Source organism: Dasypus novemcinctus, chromosome 11, assembly GCF_030445035.2.
Source record: "Dasypus novemcinctus isolate mDasNov1 chromosome 11, mDasNov1.1.hap2, whole genome shotgun sequence".
In the NCBI taxonomy this organism is placed as follows: Eukaryota; Metazoa; Chordata; class Mammalia; order Cingulata; family Dasypodidae; genus Dasypus; species Dasypus novemcinctus.
Window position 1 is genome coordinate 112,060,287 of NC_080683.1, and position 12,897 is coordinate 112,073,183.

Below are 12,897 nucleotides of genomic sequence, written 5' to 3' on the forward strand. Positions count from 1 at the left end.
AAGACTCTCAGGACTTTTTGGGGCCCCAAGACTTTACTATTTCTAAAAGTGGGAGAGGCAAAGGATAATTTGCCAAAGGTAAAACAATTACGATGTGCTTTTGACATTAAAATGATATTTTCTTTCCTTGGCTTATGTAGCCAGTAAAACACTCTCGACTGCTCATCCCCCCAAAAGAATAAAGTATAAATAAGAATAAAAAAAAAAGAACTGAGAATAAAGTAATATAAAATAAGTAAAGATAAATAAAGGATAAAGTAAAATAAAAGAACAAGGTGATACAGAATAAATAAAGACAACTAAGGAATAAAGTAAAAGAAAAAGAAAAAACACAGACACCAAACCAATAGTTACTCATAAACCAAGTCCTTGAATTTTTAATAGAATTTTTCTCAAACACTAAACACAAATAAATCTGAATTAAATGCAAAACTCAAGCAGTTCAAGTCAGATTCTTTTATATTTCACTGGTCAAAAGCCTTCCAAAATATGTGTTCATCTGCCCACGTTTTATTTTTCTTCTCAAAAATGCAAATTTCTAGAGGGTAAGGCTTAATTCTAATTTACCATTTTGTTTCAGGCTATATCTCCCTTGGTAGGTATCCTTGAATACGCATTGTATTAAATCATGGAAGGTGTTACTGGTATCATGTAATCATTAAAATTAAGTAAAATAAATTTCAAACATCAAACAATGACTATATTTACTGATATAATAAATACTTACATGTCTATTGCAATATTATTTGCTATAGCCAAAGATCAGAAATAGTTACCAAAAAGGTCTAGGTAAATAAATTAGGATATTTCCAAACAATGCAACATGCTGCAGAATTTTCAAAAAATTATGCAGATCTGTTTACTGATGTGGAATGAATCTCTTAGACATAAACCAAGTGAAGCAACCCAGGTGTAAAACACAATGTGTTATATGTTGTTATTTGTTTCATTTTAAGTGTGCTGGGAGCAGTCCATAAATCGATGCATGTTTATGATATGCAGGTGCATCTCTGGAAAGATACATAAGAATCCAATTGCCTCTGGGGAAGATGTCTGGAGGACCAAAGGACGAGGATTGGAGGGAGAATTTCTTTTTAGTATATATACTTTGGCTTCTTTTGAAAATTTTCAATGTGCATGTGTTACCTTAAAAAAAAAAAAAAGAGTGGGAAAAGACCACAAGTTTTTTGCACATATTTATCACATATTTTTATTTATTTTAATCAAAGAAATCAAATCATCACTTTAGTTTAGCTATAAGGAGAGGTTAGAGAACACTTATCTTTATGTTTATGTAAGCTCTGAATTAGATATAGAAATAGTAGAGCAAATCAAACCCTTAGGATTAACATAGTTTGTGTTCAGTTTAGTAATTTTCTGTGTATATTTGCCATTTTTAGTATTTGTAATGTTTAAGAGAGTCTGCCACATTAGTGCATTTGCCACAAGAGCTCTGTGCTTCCCATGTAAAATGGGTTAAACAACTGATGTAGATGTGATTTTTAAGTTGAAAAGCAGAAGAGAAGCATCACTGGTTATAAATGGTAGCATAATTTTTGAGAGGCTTAAAATTCACCATATTTGTAAATAATTCATTAAGTTTACAAATTATTTAAGTATAGGGGATGATTTTATGTATTAGCCCAACAATTAAATATCATGAAAAAGTATACTGAGTATTTTAATTTGAGGAATCCAAATAAAACATCAAGAAAATTCCATAAACTAGGCTTTAACTGCCCCTTTACCAGGTGTTGTTTAAAGTTGCTAAATGACTTTAGAATAACAAAAGTTAAGTTGAACCAAACTTTTAAGGAATAACCAGGTTTTTTAATGTTTTCTAAATCTTAGATTAATTTTAAAAGGCAAAATGACCTCAAAAAACCTTTCCCATATGCAAGGTCATTCTCCAAGAACAGAAGACATAGATTCATAGTGACAGACTGACAGTGGAAAAAAAAAAAAAAAAGGATAGCAGTCTGGGGAGGAGGCCCCAGGCAGAGGGAGAAAGGGTGAATGCTTTTTGGGAGCCAGCGATCCCTCAGCGGAGCCGGGAGGCTGCAGGATTCAATGTGGAAATTCGAAGAAAAGTCACTTGGGGCTGGTACAGGACTTGCTGCCTTAGGCCTTGGAAATGGCAGGAAACACATGGTGAAAACAACCTAGGATGGAGGAGAGCTTAAGAAAGGAACTATCTGCAAAGGTGTGGGTAGGGGGCTTAGGAAGCCACAAGAAACAGGGCTTGGGGCAGCAACAGCAGGCAACCCCCCCTCCCGCCGCCCTCCCCCCCACCTTGGGCCAGAGGCCTGGGAGCTGTAATAGGAATTCCAAGGAGAAGGATTGCACATGGCCTGCCCTGGAACAACTGGCCAGCCCCGGGGCAGTGTGGCGGAGAGGGGGTCAGCAATAAGTCCTCTGGCTTCACCCCCTTTCACCCTCTGATCTCCCACCCCGCCTTCCCAGGGCTGAATGCCCCAAAGGCCCAGGGCTAGGCTGCCCCGCCCAGCGGGAAGGAATGGTCCCGGGCAGAGTAGCTTGGAAAGCTGCAGGACTAGGGGCAAGAAACAAGACGAGGGTCTGGATGGACTAGTGTGATTAGGTGGGAGGGGGAAGCTCTAAATAAATATTTGTATCTCTTACCCGGTGCTCAATACCTATCACTATGCATACGCACAGGTTCCATAGAGTTTGTAGTTGTACATTTCGAACAGCTAGTCTATCCTAATAGACGGTTCCATGCAGAGACTCCACGTCGTTGTGCCACGTGCTAAAGCTGCTTGTTCCTGCAAAGCTCCCTCCTCCCTTTGAATACCCTTCCTGCTACTACCATTGGACCATTAGAAACCTGCGTACACAGATACACGCACACCCTGAAGAAGCTTTTCAAGCAGAGAAATGGTTCAGAAGTAGGGAAACAGATGAGAATTGTAAAGGCAGGAGCAGAGAGGAAACATGATTGTGTGGTACTAAGGAAATGGGAAAAGTCGAGTTTCATGTTCTCACCTGTGAAGGGAGAGGCGGGTCTGGGCCGTGTCTGTAGACCTGTGAGAGTCTCAGGAAGATGGACCTGGCAGTGCCAGCTTCTCTCTAATATCTCCTCCTGGACACTACCCTAATTGTACACCTTGGGAGCAGCAGTGAGGCAGGATTCGAATGTATTCTTTGGTGAACAAGAAAATACTTTGGGACTCTCAATTATGCATTTACTATGCACATTTACTGATGTTGAAGGAGAAGTGGCCCTTACTGAACCGTATTGCCCTTCAGGAGATAGGCTGAGCCTGGGTCACTTTTCATAGCTGGAGCGAAGTCCAGGCGTATCTGGGTATTTGGAGAAAAGAGATCAGGAGAGAGATGGGGAAAAGTCAAAAAGAAATTTTCCTGTTTGAAAGTTTGGCTCTAGACTGAATTTGGATGTAGGAAAAATGGGACAGCCTAGCCTCCTTCTGTTCCGTCTTCTCCATCCCACCCCATATTTCCAGGTATGAGGGTATGTGATTTGTTCTAGGTGCTCATATACTTCTTGATCTGTGGCAATAAAAGGAAAATTAAGAAAGTTCTGGTTGTCTCTTAATGCATCACAGAAAAATCATGGGAGGGACATTCACCAAATGTTAATAAACTAAATTAAATCATAGGTATTGTGGTGTGGATGAAATTTATTTGGCAAGGCCTTAGGGGAGTATTCAGAGAAAGGGGTTGAAATGGGTCTGAGGAGAAGCCTTGTGATTTCCAGCCATTGCATAGACATAGCATGCAGATTAAGATCTAGAGACTGAGGAAATAAGAAGTCCATTCCAATGCAACCCACAAAGGGAAAAATCACAAGGGTGAAGGTTTAAATTCCATGTGATACTTTGCAATCAACCTGCTTATCACATGGGCAACTCTCTGTAGTGAGCTCCAGGGTGTCAGAAAATGACTAATAGATTCGTATCATGATGATTAACCATTTTCCCATGCCAAATGAACAGGCTGATAGCAGGTCAAAAAGGCCAACTTTGAGTCCCATTTCTTCTATGGATCGCCAAGTCAAAAATTATTTCCTTTTTTCTGAATTCCTTGCCTGGAATCAGAGAGGAACCAAAATCATAAACACTTCATATTCTCTATTTTTATATTGGTCTTTAATAGTCTTATCTATGTAAGTCTAATCCATCCTATACTATGCTATGCTTTTTATTTCTTTTGTACATTTTCCCACCACTCAGAGGCGAGTATCAATTGGATACAGAGTTCACACTCAATTAGTCAAAGATATAGAATGTAGGTCTGGTACAGGCTATAAAACCGTTAACCAGATTATTGAATTTTATTAATATTTGTTGAGACCTGAGTCTCACTTTGAATACCCTATTCACTTGTATAGGGACTTCTTATTAATGTGCTTCAGGAAACAGATTTGCAGTTTCTGAATGGGAGCTAAATATTTTTCCTGACACTATGTACTTAAGAGCTTTCCGAAACCATGGATAAAAAAACCCATGAATGAGGGGGTTGCAAGTGGAGTTGAAATACCCAAGTCACACTAAGAGATCAAGCACTAGCATGGGAGTGGAGTAGTCTAAATAGGGGTCAATCAAAACAGCAAGGAAACAAGGCAACCAGCAGGCTAGAAACACTCCCATCACGATGCCCAGGGTCTTAGCTGCTTTCCTGTCCTTTTTCTTGGATAGAGCTTTCTTCACATCCCCCTTAGTGTTTTCAGGCATGTTGCTGATGACTCGAGCATGTCGTCTGGAAACGATAAAGATTTTGCCATAAATACCAATCATGAGAGAGCCAGGAGTAAAGAAACACGTAGTGAACAATATTGTCCCCCAAAACTTGTTAAAAGTAAGCGCACAAAAATGGAAGCAAGCAACAAGAACCTCATAGCTCTGCATACCCGAAACATTGGCCTCGGAGAGAACTAAACCAAAAGAAAAAAGAGCAGGGGCCGACCAGCAAAAGGCCAGCAGCCGCTTTATCATGGAGGTCGTCATGGTGGCGGTGTAGCGCAGAGGGTAACAGACAGCGTAAAATCGGTCGATCGCAATGGAACAGAGATGGAAAATGGAAGCCAGGCTTAGCATCATGTCAAAGCTTGCATGGAATTTACAGAAGCCATCCCCAAAATACCAGCAGCTCTCCACCGATCGCACCATGCTGTAGGGCATGATGACACAGCCCAGCAGGAAGTCTGTGGTGGCCATGGAGAGGATCAGAAGGTTGGTGGGAGAGTGAAGCTGCTTGAAATGAGAAATGGAAATCATTATAACCAAGTTTCCGAAGACAGTGACGATCATGGCACCAGTCATAAGCAAATACATGAGCACCCGGACATGAAACGTGCGGTTGGTGGGAGGACAGGATCTATTTCCAAATTTTGGACAACTGGATAAGTCTTCAGGAATATTAGTCAGATCCATGATGCTTGACTGCTTGAAATTCCTTTCTAGGAAGAGGATGTCAGCATTTCTTCTCTTCTTAAAATGAGTCCAGTAAATTTCAGCTCCTAATATCACAATAAAATTCAAAGCACATGTTGTGAATTCACTTCAACTATACTTTATTTAAATATTTTAAATTATAACTACTGTCTTTGCTTTCAGAATTATTTACCCGATTAGAGAAAAAAGGAAAAGGCTCAACTGCTAATAAACTGCTTATATTTTCCTCTTCTATTTTATCCTCTTCCATCGACCCATCCTTCCATCCATCCATCCACTCATCAGGGATGCCTCTGCCAACTGTTCTATTTTTGGCAACATACTGGAAGCTTTTCAGGAGTTTATGGTTGACTTTCACCTTAAGCAGCCACTTCCCTAGAAACTCTTTGGACTACAACAAACTAAAATCTCTTTCACCATAAAAATACTTAACACACAGAACCTAAGTAAATTAGTAATCTTTTTCTTTATGCATTCTTTCAATAACTTGAAATCTTTATTGGTAAAAATATATATATATATGCAGGTGTTTTAAGAGTTATCAATGGCATATCACTATTAAAATATACAGAAACCCATGCACCTTGGTCAATGAGTTTCATTGTTTCTACTCTCTTCTGTTTTCCTCTCCTTTCCCCATTCTTCCTCTCCCATCCCCTCTTTTTCCTTTTCCTTCTCTGGATTTCTTGAGTCTTCTTGCATATCTGAGATTTTGACTAGCGACACCATGTAACAAGCTCCATCCCTGAGTGACCCATAAAGACCATAAAATCTATGCCTACAGGCCCTGCCAAGTCGAATCTCACGTGACTCCTGTTGGTCACAGTGGGTTGAAAAAGCAAGGGTGGCCAACTGACATAAATCCAAGCACTCAATAACACATTGCATGTGCTTTACTAACTACTTTGGGCTATCACCACCCTGAAAAACAGCTCACTGAGAAGGGAGACTTTGGAGAAGCTTGACCCTGTGCCTGTGACAAAGCCTGGAGTCTGCTCAGTGGGCTACCCAATCCTGGAAGAATCAGACATTTTGAAACATTTTAGGCTGAGGTCAGATTCTCCCATGCCAGAGAGATCTGACCTTAGTGTAACCTTTTACAAGGCAAGGCCATCTATTCTGGCAGATTTGACTTTGAGCCCTAAGGACACAAGGAAGACCTTCCAGGTCACAAGTTGCCAGAGGCATTTGATTCCTTTTGTGCTTTCACTCTTTCCTAACTGAGGAAAAACAAAAGGGTCATGTGACAAAGGAGCCTCTATGCTGTTAGCTAGGGGACCCTCTTTCTTAATCCCACATCACTGGGAGGTCCTCTCTGGAAAGCCTTAGTTGACCCCTTTTGGGAGAGCACTCCCTTGTGTGCACTAGGTTAGGGGGTTCTGTCACTCACTTCCAACCAGGGCTGCAGCAAAAGAGCCTGGAATGGGGAGCTCCTCTCCTCACCCAAGGTCTGCTGTAGCCAGCTGGGAGCTGTCTGGGAAAGTGAGGTGCAGTGGCCTACTGCAGCCTTATAAGGCCCTTCAGCTTGGAAAGGCTGGGAATTATTGGTAACAGGAAAATATTAGTTTTAAATCATTTTCTGGTAAACAGAAAGAATTTTTCAGCCAAAAAAACATCTAAAAAACAGAAAAGAAAAACAAGATGAAAGAGAGAGATGGAATCCAAGATGTGGTTCAAGAGGAGAGTCATTGAGGTGGACTTTCAGTCGGGGCATATGTGGTCAACAGCAATGGCGGCCTCTCCCCTTTAGAGATACTCCTCCACTCTTGGCCTCCCTTTCTTCTTTGGTTTTCACCAAGGACAGGTTGTGAGCACTTAGCCAGGGTCCTGGTTTTGTCACGTAAGTGATAATAAATTGTTGAATGGAATATCTGTGTTAAAATGCCCACTTTCTTACATCTTGTCTTTTCTTGCCTTTATCTGCTACAATAAACTCTGAGTAGTAGCTACATCTTACCAGGCAGGACTTTTTGATATACTACAGTGAGACAAGAAACTTGACCCTTGGAGTCTCTGTACCTGGGTTGTGCTTATAGTAGACACTCAATATGTATTTTTGAGTGAATAAATAAATATACAAATAAATGACAAATTATGGTCGTTTTCTTTATTCCAACAACAACAAGTGACTCAATGTTCTGGAAACTTCTTTCTAAGAGAATGGACACAGTAAATCACAGTGAAGGCAAGTATATCCTGAGATTAAATTGCTTCTAATGGTGCTATAAAATAATCCCTCTCAGAGCAGCTTTGTCCAGACTTAGGTAGGCAGAGCTGAGAGATTCGCTACAGACCATTTTACTGATGCCTCAGGCTGGTGAGAAGAGAGCAAAAAAGGAGTTGGACAGATAACACATTGCTAGTGTAAGAGAGCTAAGCTGCGAGGGTTTCAGCTAAACGCCTGTGGGAGGTGGAAGCTGTAGGTCCAAGACCTCGCAGTGTCCACGCACATGCTAAGATGACTTATATTGGTTCTCTTCTGTCCCTTATACAAAGCTTAGCAACCTCATCTACCATGTAGGGCAATTGGGGACATTTCCTCCAGTTGCAACTAACATTTCTTCAAAAACGAAAGAAACAACTGTGCTGAAAAGCACAGGCTTACAATTAAACTTCTACAGTATCTATGCTGAATATGGATTCATTCAAAAACATGATTACCTAGTAGACCCTGCTCATTCCAATGTCCATATTATCTTAAGGATCACAGACATGACATTTGAAACAACCTTAGATAGGCATTACATACAAGTAACTGTCTCATTTTGCAAGGTCTGGGGGAATTCTAGGAAGTGTTTCAATAGGAGATCAAATCTGCTCCTGTGTACACTTATATTTATATATGTTTTGAACACTGATAATAAAATTGGCTTATCTCCAGCCACATGCATTTGCAAGCAGTCCGATTTGCAATGCTAGATTATATCACAGAGTTAACACCTATCAAAGAGAAAATTCGACTGGACACATTCATTTCAGTAAGAGTCAGAGGTGGCCCAACTGCAAATTGAAAGTCCAGAATCTAATTTTCATAGCCATACATTGTGAAGGTCATTATCAGCTATAGGTATAAAATGGGAACCTATGATTGATGATTCTAACAGAAGGAAGCAAGCATTTACACATACTATGTATAAAGCAGCAAATAATTCAAGAGTTAGCATTGCTATGAAACGTGATCGCTGTCTTCTAGGACAAAGCCTTTCAGGTAAAAACACACGCAATTGCCATTTTCATTTATGTGTGTGTGTACAAATACATGAAGCAAGCCTAATTATTTCTCTTATTTTTATTAGTTGAAAAAACATCAGACAAGAAGAATTAGCAAAGGAAGGTATGAACAATTAGTATTATAGTTCCCTAATATACTGCCCCAAATTAAATGTACTAAAAATCCAGTTATAAAGTTTTCCCATTTGAGCACACATTTGGCTAATATCCATAAATAATGTGCTTCCCCTCCCCGCCCATTAAATTCTGATTATTACCTCATGCTTCCTGGTATTTTAGACTTAGGTCTAGAGATTTCAGCTGATTAGGTGACTGCTCAAGGGAACCACAGGGAATTTCATAGCCTCTAGGAGCCTTAGATTCTCCTGAAGGCCTCCTGGGAGAAAGTGTCTCTTATCTAAACTAGCGCCTATTTTCAATACCTGGAAAAACACTAACGATGATTGTTCCAACCTTTTACCACAGGTCAGAAAACAGTATCAAATTTGATATTATCCATAACAAATTTATCTGAAACTGCAAAGTCTCAAACATAAAGTCTGTTTTTAAAGCTGTGAAATCATTCTCAATTTAAATGCAAATTCCATCCAAAGAGCAGATTTATATTAAATATCAGTTAAACTTGTTAAAATAAAGGCAACAAGGTGACAGGACAATTTCAGGAGCAATGTCACAATTGGGAATAGCATCTTATTACAAATGTGTAAATGATAAATGCAGTATGATAGAAAAAAAAAACGAAAGCTTTTGTATTCATGTAAATTCGTGATTTTTTTTTTTTTGGTTCAATTTTTATTTTCTAATATAGACCCTAATGGATATTTGAAGACTGCAGTAAAAAAAACTACTTGGAAACCTCTACAGGGTTGACAACAAATTGACCATATTCAAATATAGCATTAAAAGCTAAAATAAACAGAAGGAAAATATTTCTGCTGCAAATCTAATTTATAACTATCTTTAGTAGTTTATACATAACAGTATTTAAAAAATAATAATATCAGACATGCATGTGAAAGATTTATCCTAAACAGCTCACAAATCATAAGCCTTGCAAAAGCACACAGCTGTTGGCAATTGGTAAATCTTGTCTTCTAAAAAACAGCTGGGAACAGGAAAATCACTTTAAATGATAGTACATGCATACAGATCAGGGAAAAAGGAGAGTGAAAATTAAAACTAAAGCATCTTTATTATAGTAGCTACAAAGAGTAGCATTATTATTTGAAACCTAGAAGAAGCGAAAAGCTCTATTGAAACTAAGTATCAGGGAATGTGTTAGAGGCGGGGAGGCCAAGAGGAATGGCTCTAAATCAATCTTTTGCCCTTTACACTTTTGGGTGGGTACAAGGGAAAGGGTGGGGAAGAGACGCCCGGGCTAGGAAGCCCAAGCACACGTTTGCCTGCTGTAAGCACTGCGCCAAGCAGCCTCGTGTGTCTTTTCAGCATCAGATTCCATGAATCCCCTGCTTGGACCTTTTCCTCCCCTCAGCAGACAGTCCTCCCCACCTGGGGCCACGGTGGGTCTCTAGATTGCCCTGAAAATGCCCCTCCATGGCTTGGCAAACCCACTTTCTCCCACCCAGTTGCCATCCCCTCATCTCTGTCGGCTTTGGGGCTCAACTCAAATATCACTTCCTTCCAAAAGTCTTTCTTGACTCTCCCAGTTGGAGTTAATCTCATAAAATTATAGACTATTAGAGGAGCCCAACAATCTTAGCGATAAGGAGTTCCACTTCCTCATCTTACAGCTATGATTCAAATACCTTTTCTGTTTGTTTTGTACTCGGAGCAGGGCCCTTTTCAAAATGGCTTTCCTTTGATTGTAAATTTCTCAAGAATGAAGATAACGTCCCATTAATCTTTGAACCTTGCACCCCTTAGCACAGCGCCTTAGCCATGGCAGGGGCACTGTAACGGCTTGTTGAAGTAAATGGAAAGAAGTTAATCCCAGCACATCACGAAAACCTAGTCCACTTCATCTCTGGATATGAGAGAATTCGATTGGGACGATTAAAATGTTAGGAAAACAGCAAATGCTATTTAGAAAGCAGCTAATCACCCCACTCCCAAACAAACAAAACCCAGTTAGTAAAAACTCTGGGTGTCTAGAAGTTTCTATGTTGCTTGCCAAGCACCCTTTCACTTTTTCCTCCCAGGTACTCTATGTCTATGAAACAATGGTCTTGAGGCAGCCACTGCAACTAAATTCTAGAACCAGCTTTAAAGCCCAGGCCCCTGGCTCTTGCCCCAGTAAGCACCCTACCACGCCTTGCCACCTCTTGGAATAGACAACAGTTCATTTATGATTTATTTGGGCTGCAAGAAATGCACGGCTTCAGCTGCTTATAGCATCCCTCATCGAGCCCTTGCTAAACTAAATATGTTAGATCACACATCTTGTCATCTCCTGGGACATTTTCTGAGATGATGAATCTCAGACCCATTCCCAAATCGACATTTTAGCAAGATACCCATGTTATTTGTCTGCCCACTGAATTTGAGAAGGACTCTTCTAGACAGCAGAGAAACTTCATTTTTAATTCAGATACTCATCCAAATCTCAAATCAGTGAATAGTTTTGAGGAGCAAAGAGCAAGAGAGTATCTTAAGTAACTGCTGCTTGAGAGAAAAAGTACCAAAAACAAAGTGTGAAGTATCTGGAGGTAGATTAAGCAGTTTAGAACAAGTGTTTTGTTATCAAGATACAATACCAAAGAGGAAAGTATATTTAAGCATAATTGAAATGCATAGATTCTTTATAATTACTGAATCATGTCTTGCATAGTTCTCATATTTGTAAAAAACATTTTTACATGCCATGTAGAAATGCTACACACATTTTTATGGAGAAATTACATTTTTTTCTTTCACCTGAATATTGTATTTTTTAGTCAGGGACACCACCTACTTTCTCTGTTTCAACCTGTTTGTACCAATTTCTTCTCTGTAAAATTTAATTATTGCTGTTCAGTTATCTGAAGAGAATAAAAGCAATAACAAAATAGAATATTATATTTCTGATTCTTTTTCTTGACCCAGTACCTTCCCTCTCCTGAAAAGTTAGTAGTGAATCAATGAGCCTCTTCTTGTGCGTTGTAGGTTTAAGGTCAGGAAATTCTGGAAAGTTTAATGTAGAGGATCAACATATCTGATTCATATAGCTTTCCTTCTGCTCTCAAGAGAACTGGAGAAGAGAACTTAGATACAGAGGTTCCAAGAGGGGGAATTAACTGTAGAACCCCAGTGGAATTGCTCTTTTAAGGAGTATATTGAAATACTCTATGTATTTTTAATATCCAAAATAATTTTCAGTTTTTTCTTTTCCAAATGAAGGACAGCAATTTCATATTTGACACCATGGCAATTTGGGCTTTATTCTGGGAAGGCAGTGAAACTTCTGAATATTAAAAATACATAGGGGAAACAGATGTGCCTCAATTGATAGAGTGTCCACTACCATACAGGAGGTCCAGGGTTCAAACCCAGGGCCTCCTGGCCTGTGTGGTAAGCTGGCCCACATGCAGTGCTACCGTGCGCAAGAAGTGCCATTTTTTTTTCCATGCTGTCTGCTCTGTGTGTCCATTCGCTAAGTGTTCTTCTGTGTCTGTATTTATTTATTTCCCCTTCCCCCTTGCAACTTGCTTGCTATCTACTCTGAGTCCATTTACTGCTCTCTCTTCTGTGTTTGTTTTTTTGGGGCTTGTCTCCCTTGTTTTGTTGCGTCACCTTGCTGAGTTTGCTCTACGCGGCACTTGCAGGCCAAGTGACACTCCATGGCGTCTGCAGGCCAGTGGCGCTCGGCAGCGTGTGGGCGAGCCTGCCTTCACAAGGAGGCCCCAGGACACAAACCCAGGGCCCCCCATATGGTAGACAGGAGCCCAACTGATTGAGCCACAGCCGCTTCCCTTCTTTATATTTTGATTCCTGAATATAACAAGATGGATGGGAGGGAAGAATTTATTTCTGCTTCAGTGATTTGCAGCATTTTGACTAAAATCTGTAGGGGGTAAAAAAGCCAGTTACGTCATAAATCTTGAAACACTGACCCAGTAAACAAAGGACACCAAATGCGAAGTCAGGATACCACAGTCTAGTCCTGCTTCCACAATTATTTGTATAATCCAGGGCAAATCATTTCATCTTTCTACCTTAGTTTCCTCATCTGTAACCAATTATGAAATTCTGAGTGTAAGAGGAGAGAGATTTCTTTATGGACCCAGGGAAGTGAAAG

The 12,897-nt window shown here is 39.9% G+C and overlaps 1 protein-coding gene across 1 annotated transcript; it reads right to left on the minus strand.

Annotated features, from left to right (window-relative positions):
- Nucleotides 1-4,379: 4,379 nt before the first annotated feature.
- Nucleotides 4,380-5,411, minus strand: LOC101414866 (trace amine-associated receptor 3). Its single transcript, XM_004481083.2, is given in 1 exon segment — nucleotides 4,380-5,411. A coding segment is annotated over 1 exon segment (1,032 nt).
- Nucleotides 5,412-12,897: the final 7,486 nt, after the last annotated feature.